The sequence below is a fragment of the Stegodyphus dumicola genome, chromosome 7 (assembly GCF_044657685.1).
Source record: "Stegodyphus dumicola isolate Sdum_Otavi_A_Nest chromosome 7, ASM4465768v1".
NCBI lineage: Eukaryota > Metazoa > Arthropoda > Arachnida > Araneae > Eresidae > Stegodyphus > Stegodyphus dumicola.
In genome coordinates this window covers 30,288,908-30,304,845 of record NC_140774.1, presented here as the reverse complement: position 1 = coordinate 30,304,845, position 15,938 = coordinate 30,288,908, and the positions used below count along the sequence as shown (strand labels likewise).

General features: G+C 33.6%; 1 protein-coding gene across 7 annotated transcripts in view; it reads left to right on the top strand.

The window, feature by feature from the left end:
- Positions 1-15,938, top strand: part of qtc (GRIP domain-containing protein quick-to-court) — a 224,451-nt gene that overhangs the window by 172,710 nt on the left and 35,803 nt on the right. For all 7 annotated transcript variants that reach the window (XM_035351413.2, XM_035351414.2, XM_035351408.2 and 4 more), the window contains exon 2: positions 11,410-11,975. In XM_035351413.2, the coding sequence (XP_035207304.1) occupies positions 11,418-11,975 (558 nt within the window). In that variant the 5' untranslated portion in view covers positions 11,410-11,417. The remainder of the gene's footprint in view (positions 1-11,409; positions 11,976-15,938) is intronic.

Genomic DNA, 15,938 nt, shown 5'->3' with positions numbered 1-15,938 from the left:
AAGTACATAATTGCATAAAACTTATGTTGATACAGTTGCGGAATAATTGAATTTTAATGTAAAATTTCTTGTTCTAGCAACAACTGTTGATTAAAAGAAAATTATGATCGGCATGTAATACTGAAGAATTATTTTGTATTTTTAGCCGAAATGAGCTTTTAGCCCAGACGGCTATTAATATCAAAACGGCATTTCGCGTCAAATCACTTTTCAAATTGTTGCCACCAAATATTATCGTCGTGTATTATATTTAAAGAAATTAAATAATGAAGAATCTACATGAATTTATGTATGTTTCTCGCAAAAAGTGGTACCTAAAATCATTAAATTCTGAATAGTCCTCCACCTGAACAAGGGCACCTGGAAGCTCGAATTTGGAAATTTTTTTTTATTATCTATTCCATACTTTGTAAAACTTTAACGAAGTTTTGATTAAAAAACCCAACAATTTCGAAGCGAGCAGTATAGCAACACTGTACAGAATAAAACATGTTTATCTCCAGCGTGCGAGATTGTCTATCGGAAATTCTAAAGATACGCAGTTAATATTTTTAGCACAATGTGGCGTTAGCCCAAATGTTCTGGAAACGTGCATGTGTCTGTAAATGAAAAACACGCTCGTCTGGGCGTAATATAAAGTCTGAAAGCTTTCAGATTTTTTTAACATCACCGAAATTAAAGACTTTTAATTGGCAATCTATTTGAAACTAGCAATTTATCAGGCTTCTTGGATAATAAATAAATAATAGTATGTTTTGGCTGAATAGCAGCTCTTCCTAGTTCACATGGATGATGAATGACCTGGTAGTTAAGTGCACCATAACATGACGAGACTCTTTAAAATGGAAAGATATTTCTAACTTGAAAACAAAGGTCACTCATTTAACTCTGGAAAATGATATGGATGGATTAGATACAGTTCTCAAGCTAATACGCTACGAAAATTTATTGATTTGTTGCGAAAATTTATAGGTCAGTTTTTATTCTTAGTTAAAGGAACGACAGCTGGGCAAATAATTCTCTGACGTTCAAGAGTATAACAGAGAAATATAAAAGAATTCTCAGCTGATCTTGTGACTAAAAAGACTCTTTTTAGTTAATTTATTATATAGAATTTTTTGAAAAGGTAGCCACAAATTTTATTTTATATTGGTGATCCTACACATGAGTTTTAAAATACAAAGTTTGTCAAAATGAAATAGGAAATTCCATGAATATTCCAACACTAGACATAGAAAGATTCCGTAAATACAAAAATCTAGCATTTTATATGGACCCCATGGAATGAAAAATTCGATTAATAAAATATTAAATATATTTAAATGAAATAAATACGAGGAATTTCATATTTCACTTGTAAAATTACGGAGATATCAGTAATTAACATTTTGCTTCAAGCCAGTTCCTAAATTAATAACTAGCCCTGTTTTATTGAATAGCCAAACTGAGTAACTTTATTTTGCAATCTTTTCCCCAAAATCTGGTTGAACTCGCTAAGTTGTAAACCGTGAAAAATTGTTTAAGCAATAAAATGATTCTCGAATACCTCAGCGAATTTAACACATGAAAGTACGGTACTTTCTTTGTCATATTTAATTTATTAAAGCGTACTGATTAATTTTATTAACTGAAGATTTTGCTCTACAAGGATTGTGTAAAAAGTAGATTTTTAAAATTAGAGAATTCCACTGTTGATACTATATTACAAAATTGTCTCCATCTAGTTTTGAGAAACCTTGTAATTATATGTATATATGTTCAGGATCAGTATCCAAAGGAATAAAGCTTGTGACTAATTTTTTTAAAAACGCTTAAATACGTATTCACTGCATCCATATTTCATCGATCCTGTATAACGTCATCTCTTTCTTTTAATGTCAAAATGTTAAGCTTTCACCTATGTGCGCAAACTGGCATTTTCAAGGGCAGACGTTTCATTATTATAGTTATTCTTCTTCTCTCGGTTCTAGCACTGAAATCGATTTCCTTCACTCCCATATCCCCCGTCAGCCTCGCCTTTCTGTAAAATTTTGAAATGGAAACAACTATTGTGTACGAGGAGTTCATAAAATGTTAACTGGAAATATAGTTGTTTTGTGTGATTCTTAAGCATCAAAGGAGGGCACTCTTCTTTGAGTTATGCAATTTGTCATAATATTACATGTTTAAGGCTGCCTTTCTGAAACAACTATGCAGTCTAGTTGAGGCATTTTCCTTGACTCAGACTATTATTATCCTTTTATTTATCTATTTTATTAAAATTCGAAACGAAAACATAATGGGCCATGGCGGTCCCCTGTTTTCAATGGATGAGGTCTTTCAAGCTGTCTGTTTTCGAGGTATATATTTCTCTCAGCCATACATTTTTCTCCCTTTCATCTGGAATTACCTCTGAGTTTATGGTCCCAAAAGCTATATCCATATATTACTCATAAACTATGTAAGTTGAAGCTCTCTGATTACATCTGCGTTGAAAGAAATAAAAAAGAAATAAAGGTGTTTACACATTTTAAATCGGTTTTGATAAGGAATTATTTTTAAAAAGTTTTGGAGTAAAACTTTCTGGCAACAGCTTATTATTTGAAATGATAAGTATTGTCTTTTAAATGTATTCTTGTTTCAAAATATATCACATGTAAACAAGCTGTGGACTGAAGGATATGTTTTTGTAATTTCCGAAAGGAAATATTTCTGTTCTGTAATTCTTAAATTTCGAAGTGCAAAATAGGCAACATTATTAATAGGAAAGGGAAAAACCATCAATCATTACTTTTACATAGAAAGAAGGCTCTGAACGATCACTCGAAAAAAGTACGCACTGCTTTTAGTGAGTGTTTCTAAAGTTATACCTTTTTTAACAAGAAAAAAAAAATTCGGCTGACTCAGAAATCCATTGGTACGTCTTTAAATATATCTGTAGCAGTAATAAATAAAACAATAAACCAAAACTCACAATTTACAAAGGCATCCCGCTTTTGCCGAGGTATGTGGCTCAACACAGAACAATTTGTAGAATCTTGTATGTAAACTATTTCACAGGAGATAAATCAAAATTTTTATGACCATTATTGAAGCATAAATTTGCCTAAATGACTGCAACAACAAGAAAAAAAATATCTGTTTACTATGGAGAACGAAAAGCGAAAAAATGTGCAAACCGGGTTTTATCAATGCAAAGAGAGTTTCAGTAACGGGCTTATGATTGTCGGAGGATTCTGTTACATTGGGAAGTTAAATATAAAAGGACTGGGAAAATATTAAAATAAACTCAATGTTCTATCGAGAGAAAGTTTTTGCGTCCGATGTTTACAGAAGAAATTCCATGCCTTTGTCCCATTCACTTCCAAGACGAAGCAACATGTCATACCTCAAAAAGTATCACTGCATTCCTCGAAGAAATGAAGACTGATACAGGTAATGCGTATGTACCTTTTCGTGTATTTCTGTAATATCCCCTGACGTTTCACCTATGGGTTCTTCTGTCTTTGGTTTTTTGCAAAGAGCCTCTTATAAGTGCAAATCCACCACTACTAACGGACCCTGGAAAGTAGTTGAAGAGGAATTGGAAACCAACAGCACTGGAAATTTTACGAAAAGCCCATCTATCATGGAAATGTAATGGAACCAATGGAAATCACGATGCATTAAAAAGGCTATCAGATTGAACATTTAAAAAATATTCTTTACATTTTAAACATTAATGAAACGACCCCGAAATCATGCTAAAACCCTTTGCATGTCTGTGAAGAATATATTCATTTGACTTCGTAACAGCTGTACAGAGCTTTTGAGACAATTCTGTCGTTTAGTTTTTAATTACTGCTTGCAGTGTAGCTTTTTTTATCTGTCGTCATTCTTTTGCGTTGCCTGAATTTTCGCTTGCTTCAGCGCTTTTGCCCCCTCAATGGCCAGGTAGTTCTTGGCGAAAGAGCATCAAGGTCATATTCTATATTTCGTTTTAGATATAATCGTTTAATTAATGAAAAATAATTTTTTACCGTAGTTTCCCAATTTTGTTTACAGTTTTTTTTTTAATTACACATTTATTTTGGTGCGCAAATTATATTCTTGAGTGCATTTAACACAATTTCTAAAAGTTCTTCTAGTTATCAACTATGATGGCCTGCCGAAAAAAACTCGAAGGCCACAATAGCTAGGAATTTAAAACTTTCTGATGAGTATCTGATAATCCACATACATAACAGGAATATGAATAATGTCTAGTAAGTTCTAATCCTAAATATGGTATAATACTTGTGGTATGATGAAACGTTGTGAAGTAATTGCATGATTGATAAATATTCATTAACGTATGATTGACGTCTGTGGTGAAGCAGTACCTTCATATATCCATCGTCAAAACATTGGCTGCCAATGTTTTTAAACCAATGTTTTAGAGGGTCACTTGAGGATATTCTCAGACCTGGTCGCGTTGTGGATATGATCACTGAAGAAATGTATCGTAAAATCGAAGAAGGGCTGATATGGAAAACAGATGAGAGGCAGATATGGTCAAAGGTGTTGAATCTGTAAAAAAAAGATTCCCCGCGTCAGCACGATATTGCTTCAATGCACTAGACTCAAGATTTCTGAGACTGCTCTTCAGCAATGCAGACTTCCAGCTTGTTCCCTAACCATTTATCAGATCTACTCCCCAAGTGACTTCCTTTTATTTCAAAAACTGAAATAGCATTTTAATTGGGTCATGCTACAACAACGACTGTGATTTGATGGATAACATTCAAGAATAGTTTGAAGGTTGTAAGAAAACATTTGTTTCTGTTGTAATCGGATGCTTAACCAATCGCTGTGCTGCGTGCACTGAAGTCAAAGGGAATATTGTATCATAGAAAAGCTAAAAAAATAAGTTTACATTTCTTTCTCAAGCGGATATGCTAGGCTTATTGCACACTTTCATTAAACTGGTGATGGATAATTTTGCCAATAGGGTTAGACTTAGGTTTTGAAATTAATGACTATAAGATCTAGAAATTTGAAATATGACAGTTGATTTATGATTCAACGGGCACCGCAAGTTTTGCTATAATTTAATCATTTCTTTGAATTTTGAATCATAGCATGTTTTGTTATAAAATAATTATTTTTACTAGTTTTCAATTTTAGTCTCTTAATTCATCTTTTTGATTTTAATTGCTACTTAACTGTTCCATTTTCAATCTTTCAGTTCCAAGAAATGGCAAGATATTACGTGGCGTTGAAATTGTTGATTTTTCAATAGGTAGTATGCGAATGGATTAAAAAACAGCAGAAATATTTTTAAAGCGATATTATTTGTTTGTTGTGTCAGCTGAAATAAATCATGTAAAAGCGCAAAAGGAATCTCCACTGCCAATCTTATACCGTGTTGAAGCAGTAGCATGTAAAACTATTAAACGACTTTAATTACAACATATAAAAACAAATCCGTATAAAAGGAAAATCAGGTGTTTGCATTTAGTACTCATTCATTTATTAGCAGTAATTCAGAGTAATGCTGATTATCACATTGTTTAATAAACATTAAAAAAAAAAACATCGAAGTTTTTTTCCCTAGATTATCAACAATTTGTGTTTGTTATTCTTTATTTTGAAATGGTTGAAGAAACACTTCCGTCTTTTTAATGATTACGTTTTGCCAAATAGGAACTTTCGTTTGTTACCTGAAACAACTCTTACTGTCTTTCTTTACTTAGTATCTATCGTCCAATATTTGTAGCTGGATTGCCAGAGCGGAATACTGCTACTTCTTCCGGCAGGTGTAACATATAATCTCTAATACTGGTTCACTTGTATTGATCCCCCCCCCTCCGTTTTAAGCCGTATTTTGTTGAATCACCAACGCCCTACCATCGCTGAAAGTGAGATTTATCGCACTGAGGTACACATGGGTGTCGAATCTGACCCGGATGTTCCAGGGGGAGGGAGTGTAGCTCTGTTGGGGTCTTTTCTGGAACAAAGAAAAAAATTTTTACAGAGTGAGGCGAAGTTCAGCTACCCAACCTTAAAATGATTTCGGTGCAAATTGTAAAGGATAATCGTTTGCGAGCTGCTTAGCAGTGAGATTTGTACGTTTTGTTTTTTTGTGGTTTTAACTTTAATATTCGCCGAAGATCATATAATCTCGAAAATCGAAGTTCATAGATATTTATTACATGATTAAAAAGTGATTCTTTGATACAATTATGTGCTATTTTTTGATGCCGTATTAGAATCATTACGCTAATACGGTGTATCGATAAACTGTATCCTGATCATATATGCTAATCTTAAATCGTCTTACTTGTATCTCTATCTTCATCAATGATTACACGATTTCTCAGAATTCTCATTTAGCTGTAGAATATTTTATTGTTTCCCGTGTGTTTATATTATGCATGTTTGAATATTGTGTTTGACCCAGAATGTCTTGTCTTTTTTCCTTTCTCCAAAAAAACAACCGAATCGAATCTTTTTTTTTTTTTTAATAGAATTTTTGGTGCTTAACTGCAAAGGACAATGAAATTAAAATATTAGTTGCAGTTCTTAAATTAATGCAAAACTGAGCCCTAATCTTTAATTTTGAAAACTTAAGATTTTTGCCAAATTTTGTCATTGTGTAACTAAATGTGTTTCAACAGATTAACTCAGATTAATTAAATATATTGCATGTGAGTAATATTTTGATACGCTGCAAAAACTTTTTCTCGTAAAATTAGGTAATAAATAAGAAAAAAAAGTAATGTATACTTTTGTATATAAGAAATTTCTATGGAATTATTCTTTGTGACCATGTCAAACTGTTCTCATTCAGTGTTCAACAGCATTTAAATACAATCAACTTGAACTAATAAACAGTTTTGAGCTGTCGTATTTAACGTACTAAACGTTTCTGGATTTTTTTTTTTTTTTTTTCTAAAATTCGAATACCGTTTGGCAGTTATGCAGTATAATTGATTGATAGGATAGAAATATAAATTACGCGTCCTTTCTTTGGCACAGGACGATTCATCGAAGTAGTCAAATGCTCTTTTATTATTTGAATCATTTTTGAGTGAAATGTTTTTTAACTGAGTTATTCAGTCAACTTCCCCCTCTTCAGAGGAGAGAGTGAACGTAATATGGAGAGATTTGCATGACTGAAGATTGTCAAAAAATAAATATGCAGCTTATATTTCACTAAGGTCTTACGTTGTTCGATGCATATTATTAGCTACGATTAAGGTTAAGAATTTGACAAAAGAGATTGCAGGGCTGGCGGATTTTTCTGGCTAGTAGAAATATTACGCTGTTTCCTCTTGCTCAAGAGAAAGCCCGCGGGACTGACGCCTGCTGGTCCTTGTAAGCCTTTTAGGAACTTTTAAGCCTTTACAAGCGATGATGCGTGATGAATTTTCTAAAAATGGGGCAACGACGTGAACTCACGATGATTCATCTTCGGCCAGCAGCGGTCAGGTAGTTAGTACAGGAAATAATTATTCCAAAAGTTTTTTGATTTGATTGTCAATTAGCATGAGTTAAATAGTAAAGAATGACGGTAAATAGCTTTCGTCATTTCCTGTCATCTGTATTACTTCCATATCAAAGAAGGAAAAAGAAATTGTTCTAGGATGGAAAATTTTAATTGTATGGAAGAGTAGGATTTAGGTCACTGCTTCCTTTTCTTTTTTCCTAATGTGCACTATCAGGACGTTTGCTAATTTTTGGATAAAAATTGTTGTACCATTTAGATTTAATTGTTAAAATGTAAGCCCTCTATATTTTTTACCTCTTTTCAAAGTTTTAAAAGTATTTCACATTGATTGAAGGAAATTTTCAGGAGAAGTTCTTTCCCAGTTCCAAAACAATCTCACGAATTGAAAATCTGAGTAGTTTATAATCAATCCTTTCTATAAAATATTAATAAAGAATATGGGCGTATCTTTCTTGCACAATGAAAAAAGGTAGCATGTAGAGTCACTGAGTTTGGAACACAAACAGTCCTGCATTTGAACGTGTGCACTTCGAAGTCCAAAATCCTGAATTCGCAGCCCCATCGAATTTGCTTTTTATTTATTTCATATTTTTCGTGAATTTAATGAATTTTTGATGAATAAACTCCACGACTGAAAAGCAATGTGTTATAACTCTCGAATGCGTGAAATAGTTTTTTCAAATTTAATTCGAAGACTCAGTAATTTTTTTTAAAAAAAAGGCATTGCCATTTGGCAAAACAAAAGATTAGATTTTTTTTTTTTTTTTTTTTTTTTCAAAATTTAATCAACAAATTCAGCGATTCAAAGGAGATTTTTAAAATTAGTTTTGCCATAGCCCAAGAAAAGAGTAATTTTATCTTCCATTCGTCAGTCTGTTGCCATTCAGAAAGACGTAAGAAATTTTTTAAAAAAATTTAATCTGTCTGAAAACAAATGAAGCAATTTAGTAGCCATAAATTCAGTTCTTTGTCCTTATTTTAATTATTAGCTGAACCTGTGGAATTAAAGTAACCGGACGCATTAAATGCATTATATATTATTATAAGAAATTTCTCATATAAATAAGAAAGATTAGGAATAATATTTAAATGGTTTCTGTAAACATAAAAATCTTGATTGTAAAATGGGCAGCGTAATCGTTTTCTAACTACCCGATTATTAATCCGTTACTGCGCGAAATAATGCACTTCAGCTTTAAGTAAATAAACTGTCATTTAACTTCGATTCTATGATATATTTTTTCCTTATGCCAACGTCTATAAAAAGGCATATGCGTTTTAGAATAGCGTTTTTTTTTTTTTTTTTTTTTTTTTCCCCAGAATTTTTCGTATGTTTCGCATTTGGCATCAAATAGTTTGTTTTTATGCGTTCTGTTCATCTGAAAATGTTGTATTACTAACGTTTTTGATGTCTAAGATATTACCTACTGTGAATCTCAGTTATCGAGATGAGCCGCCCAGACAGTATAGTAGTTAAGGGAGCCGACTACGATACCGAAAGGCCCGGGGTCGAATCCCAGAAAACGTACGGTTGTGAATGTCCGTCTCTTCATTATAGGAGGCCCACCTATTGGTGCCTCCATAGTAAAGTGACCACCACTTCTGGCCTTACGGCTGAGGGGCCATTAAGGGAAAATAAAATTATCGAGATGATGAGTAGAAAGACTGTATCTTCTCTTACTACGAATAGATTAAAGAAGAGATTCGTACTGGAATTTTTTTATTGTAACAGATTTACGAACTAACGAGTTTCTAATCTTCATCTTCTCTTTTAATATAAGTGTATCTGAATTCCTTCTTAAAAGCTACTCTTCGCTTATAGGATTAAACCTAATAAGATAAAAAAATTGAGAGGATGTTTGACGAGGTTAATACTTTGATTTACTAACTGGATTTAGAAGAATTCGTCGCGGTAATGCAATTACGTTTTTATTTCTTAACATGTGGCAGTTCTGTTCTTAACATTTTACTTCCGGATCCGTTTAATACTTTAATTGCGCATTTAAAGACACAAGTGTATGTTATTTTTCTCCTTAAGTTTTTTTTTTCAAAGCATTTTAATAAATAGTTATCTTAGTAAAAGATTAATGTTACTTTATATTACTACATAAAAATATTGATTCATGCATTTTGCATTCAGAAGCAATTTGAAAATTTGATACTTTTTATGTTTTACCGGCATTGTATGGAACGTTGGCATTTTATAGAATGCCTGGTGTGTTTAGGCAAAATATGAACTATGAGAGTTATTATCCACTTTACCTGGGTATTGTTTACAACACCTAGTACTCTGTAGCATGACAAATGCCCTTTAGGCAAAATATGAGAAAAAGGTCATGATAAGGCTATTATTTAAATGACGTTCGTTTCTCAAAAATACAAATGTTATTTTGAAAAAATAATGAAAGACTGCCATCAAAAAACTTTTATTCAAAATACTTCAAAAAGTTAGTGAGACGATCTTGGTGTACCATAACAAATTTCTATTTTCTATCTGGCTGATAGTGGAAATCAATAAGATCTATCTGACAACGCGAATTAAATTCAGAAAAAATCATTGGTTTTACAACAACTTTCTGGTAAGTAGTTTCGATATTCGAAACGAATCAGAAGTGTATTTCATACTTTGCCTGTTTATCATTTGGCATTCTGTGTAATGCGTAGGCAATGTGCGAAATGTTTAATCACACATTGCCTCCCACTATTCGGCATTCTATAAAATGCCTAGGTATTCTGTAGAATGCTGGATTTCATACTTTGCCTGTAACATATATAATTTTTAAGAATTTTAAATAGTTGTATGTTGTATGTTTTTTTTTTTTCGAGTGCGTTTCCTTGTTGTATGATTTTGTAGCTATTTGACATTTTTATACAATTTTTTGATGAATTAAAACAGTTTTGTGTTTGCTTATTTAATTTTTTATTTCGAATGTGTCGCCTTGTTATATGATACTCTACATGATTAAAACATCTAATATACGGATGGGTTGGTTGTAATTGTCTTGTTTAATGGAAATATAGGCACACTTATAGATCTAAAAATCATCTTGCACTAATGGCGTTGCTTGTAAAAATATGCACAATACGTTTAGATCAGTGGCGTAACTAGAACTCTTGGAGTCCTATGCAAAAATGTTTTTCCTGGGTCTCTCCTCCAGTAAAGATAATGTGTTTAAAAATAAAAATAAAAAATAAAAAATTTTAAAAAGTGAAAAGTTAAAAAAAATCAAGGATTCCACGAGCCAGTGTTTTTATGATGATTTTTATCACATGTCGATTATTTGTTAAAAAATAAAAGCACATCCTTAGAGAACCAGTTGAAAGATACGCATTTAATAGCCATGTTATGGGTGCTTTTGTACAAAATTTGGATCATTTTTGAAAGTTTTGAATGTTAAAAATTAGTGTCGTGCATGATATTCTTTCTGAATTAATAGTTCGCAAATTAATCTAGTAGTTGCCATATCATTATTCCACTGGCACAACAGCAAACAAATTGACATACTTAATTTTAAAATATGGCTTAAGCACGTTGAGTAATTGTCAAACGTACTAGCTAAAAGCAGTATTTAATTTCCCTCCTCATCTAAGATAAGAACTATAACTAACATAGTCACATTCGGATTTAGGATGCAGCTTTAATTATGTAAAGGTTTCATGTTGCCTTAGTAGGGAAACACGCTCAGAATCATATGCGCTATGTTGTGTTTTCTATGCATTGCTTTATACTTTTACTATTGCACGTTGTGTACTATTATATGTAATCATAGGACTAGATCGTTCTTGTGCATTACAAAATAATATAGTAACTATATGTTTCCCTAAAAGATCAGGTTTGTCGTGAGAGTCACGAAGGATTTGAAAATCCATGATGTGTTGTTTCTTTAATTTTTTTAAGGATGTGCAATTTGTTTTATTTTTACATGTTTCCCGAATAACATCGATTTTTCTTATTTCAGAATTGGTGATGGCAGAGCCAGAAACAACAAATGGAACTCCCAATTCATCGACACTACCGCGCAGTGCGAGAAGGTGTCGAATCCCTCGGTTGAACCGTTCCACTTCTGCTAGACTGAAAGGGGACCTCTTAGACTCCATAAAATGCGAGAATCGTCCCAAGTCCATGACTCTGTCCTCTCCTAGGGATTATCCATGGCAGTTAGAAGGCCGCTATGGAGATATGGGGTCCGTGGCATCTATGCCCTTTTCCATTGACGACGATAGTTCCGTGAAGAGCTTTGGGAGCTTTGTAAGCTACACTTCATTTGCTAGTCAGAGCCAAGGCACAGAGGCGTCTTTGTCGCGGCCCATCAGCCGGTCGCATTATGGGAAGAAGTATATCCTGCATTGTGATCGACACCTAGCAAAACAGGAAGAATATTTGACACCGACGCAGAGGAAAGACAAAGAAATACGTCAATTAAAGTCAGCGCTCATGAAACAGACGAAACGATGTGAAGAGAAAGAAATGGAGATTGAGACTCTAAAAGCCGAAATGCAGAGACTTCAAGATACTATCGCTGAAGTAAATATCCGTGTATTTTCCCCTCTTTCTTATTTGAAATTATTATTTCAGAGGTCACTAGAATTTTTAAAAAGGATCAAATACTTTTCACCTCCTTCATTTGTATCAGAAGAAGTCTAATGAGATTGCTTGGGAAGAGAACTGTGAAATACTTTGCGATTCAATTTAAGCAGATGATTCTCATTCAAAATATTAGATTTTGTTCCAACAAAAAGGAAGTTTGCAAAGATTTGCCGGTATTTAAATAGTGATTTATTTATTTATGATGTAGATGATTCTCATTCAAAATATTAGATTTTGTTCCAACAAAAAGGAAGTTTGCAAAGATTTGCCGGTATTTAAATAGTGATTTATTTATTTATATGAAAATCGAGTTTCTGATTCAATTGTTATATTCAAAACTTCGTCTGTAAAGACCGATTAAAAGTTATGTATGCTTGAATTGATGCAATATTACTCGAAGGAGAATATCAATAATTAACATTCTATTTGATATATCCTTCTTTCACAGCCGTTCTTCTCCTGTTTGTGAAATAACTGTAGATAATTTCCATTTAGTTCCAGAAATCAGTGATGTTGAAGGGTATTCAATGTTATTTCTTATCCAAACACTGAATAGGATCTTTATTAGCATTCAGATGAAACTAAGTGCGAAACACTTGTCTTTTTCTCTCTTAATTCTTTTGTTGAATCGTCTGTCCTGTTATATAATATAGCAGTTTTTTTTATTAATGATTGTTATCTTATATAGACCTATTTCAGAGCATGTTTTGCGAATGTTACATGAATTTGTAGTTAGCGAGATGAAACTCCGGGTTTGAAACTTACTTTTATTTAATTATACTCTTAAAACTATTCTAATGACCTGAAACATTAAGTATATACATTTTTATAAACTATAAATGAAGTATAAAGCACGTTATAATCACAGGAGATTTAAGTTTTCTCAGAAAATAAGAATTTATTCAATATTTGATAGAAAACAAGATTATATTTTATAATTGACGTGTTCTAAATATTACACACTTAAATAATGCAACTTAAAAATTGCACAGCCTTCATTTTAAACACATTTTATTGTAAACCGCATCTAAAATTATGCTGACTATTCTTTGTGGAACCAAAATTAGATAACTTTGATTGTAAAGGTTGTTCGTAAATTCAGTAAAATTAGTTTTAAAAATTACCTTTTTATATTTGCCTACTCTTTAGAAATAATAATCCAGGTATCAATAATCTAGCCCTAATTTCTGCCAGAGTAATTTTAGATTCTTAAGGTCGTTGCAAGAATCTATCATAATTGTTAGGTGGGATAGCTGCTGGATTAACTGTTTTTGAGTGTTTGTAGTTGCTGGTAAGGCATTTCGAAACTTAGTATTAGCACAACCACCTTAGTAGAAGTTACCAAATCTCCAGAATGCCCCAAACTGTGCCAACCATCTACATAACAATTCTTCTCACCATTTTCGTGTGCGATTTTGATTTTTTCTGTTTTTTAAGTTCCAGTGGTTTTTATTGAAAAATCTAGACACTTTTTTATATTAATTTTAAAATATTCGCTTGAGAGATTTGTCTGTAACAGAAAAAGCTGAGTAAAAGTTTTGCTGGAATACATATTATGGCGCAATATCGCTAAATGGAACAAATGCTTTGAATATGTTCTAAAGTGATCGCCACGAAATTTCCAGCAGAACGAAAGAAACAAAAACCCACATGTAAGTAAGTTTATTGATTGATTATCGGAATAAATATCCAGTTCAAAACTAAAATTATGTATGTAATAATAAGTAAGCATGTAATAAATAATGATTTTGCAGTCATTATTATCTTTCTTCTGTAAAAAATTGCAAAACTAAGTCAAGGTTCTTGCGCTAGTGCGTAAGGCTTGCTTATCTTCTGTGCATTTTATAACATCGTCATCTTATCTTCAGTTATGACGTCAGTGAACGTAAAGCTTTGTCTAGTATGAAACACAAACACCATACGATATTTGTTTCAAATAAAGTAAAATTTCGGGAAAATCTCATATTCGAAACTGTTCAAATTTCAGTTTTTCTTTGTGGAGCTTGTGTGATTTATATAGTGTCTGCTTACCTATATTTTATGGCATACAGACAAACAGAAAAATTTCTCAATTTATTTGCTGAGAGTGGTTCAAAGAAAGAGATGCTTAAGGAAAATAATGAATAAAGAAAAACATGCAGAACTAGCTAACCTTGTTAAATGTTTACGGTGCTTCTATGGAGAAAGAATTGAATTTTATGAGTATCTAGTGAAGGAACAAAGCAAAATTTTCTTGAATTGGGATTAGCTTTCTCTGAGATCAAACTGAAGACTAATTTCAGAATTTTAAATACACTGATGAAATAAATTAAGAGAATTTGCATATTTATCAAATAAAAATGCGAATCTTGTACGGCAAATATGTAAGCGTACACGTGTGTGTAGGTGGAGCCAGCAGAAAAACAGACTATAAGCGCGTGCAGGGTAAGACGAATTGCATTCGTTAGCACACCTCGGCGAATTTCTTGATGTTACCTTGCAGCATTAGGTTAATTTCACATCGGAACAGTAAAAATGAGTAACCGCAAACATTTAGATGATGGAATGAGTTGGCGAGTTGTGGGGAGGCTAGAGGCAGGCTTATCACAAGTCCAGATATGCAGAGAGTTTATTTTAACGCCTAGCGTCGTGTGTAACCTATGGAAACAGGATACTTCATACATGGAGAGAGAGGCTGGGCAAGGTCGTTCAAGAGCCACAACGGCCGGAGAAGATTGCCTTTTTGTCCATTTTAGCGAGGCTTAACAGAGGGGCTATAGCTCCTCAGCTCTCTCGGGACCTGTAGACAACCACAGGAACCCATGTAACAAGGGTGACTGTTTCCAAAAGACTGAATTAGAGAGGGTTGTTTGCCAGAAGACCGGTTGTTTTCATCCCGTTCACGTCTACGGACAAGAGAGTCCGATTAGCATGGTGCAGGCAGCATAGTAATTAGAGTACGGAGCAATGGGCAACCGTTCTGTTCACCGACGAATCTCGTTTTAGCCTAAGCACCGATTCTCGCCGTACTTTCATATGGAAAGAGCCATCCTCCAATGTCAATAGTTATGGCGGTGGCGATGTAATGGTCTGGGCAGGCATCATGTTGGATGGCCTCACACCTCTCCACGTCTTTGACAGAGGCTCTGTGACTAGTGTGAGGTCTAGGGATGTTCGCCTTCTCCTGGCTGCAGTGGTACCGAGTTCATCTTATAGGACGATAACACGAGGCCACATAGGGCTCTTCTGGTCGACGAATTTCTCTAGAGCAGTGCTGCGCAACCTTTTCTCACCTGCGACGCACAAAAAATCTTTCTGGAATTTCGTGGCACACCAAAGAGTTCCGAGTTATCAAGGAAGTGCCGAAAAAATTCAAATGCTGACACACTTACAATCACACACACAACCACACAACAGTAAAATATATAAAAACATTTAAAATAGACAATATTAAGGAAAAAAATTGTCATTGTGTATTAAATACATGATAAAAAATTGCAAAATGTCAGATACATGTATTTGATTGCGGCACACCTATATCCTACTCATGGCACACCGGTTGCGGAGCATTGCTCTAGAGTGAGGATATTCGCCAGATGAATTGGCCAGCCAGGTCTCAAAACCTATAGAGCATGTCTGGTACGCTCTGGAGAGGAATCCCCTCCGAGAACCATCCAGGAATTGAAAATAGCGTTGCTGAATGAGTGGACCAATTGCCATAGGCTCTGCTAAACTGCCTTATTTCCAGTATGACGTCACGCTGCGATGTCTGTATGAGGGGACCATACTCCCTATTAACCCACTTCTTTTGTGCCTTCAACAACCGCTGTTTCAAACCTTCAGACTCCCATGAGTGTATAACACGAACATGTGTGTCTATTATAACTATTGAATGTTTATTTTGTTTCTATTATATTAACC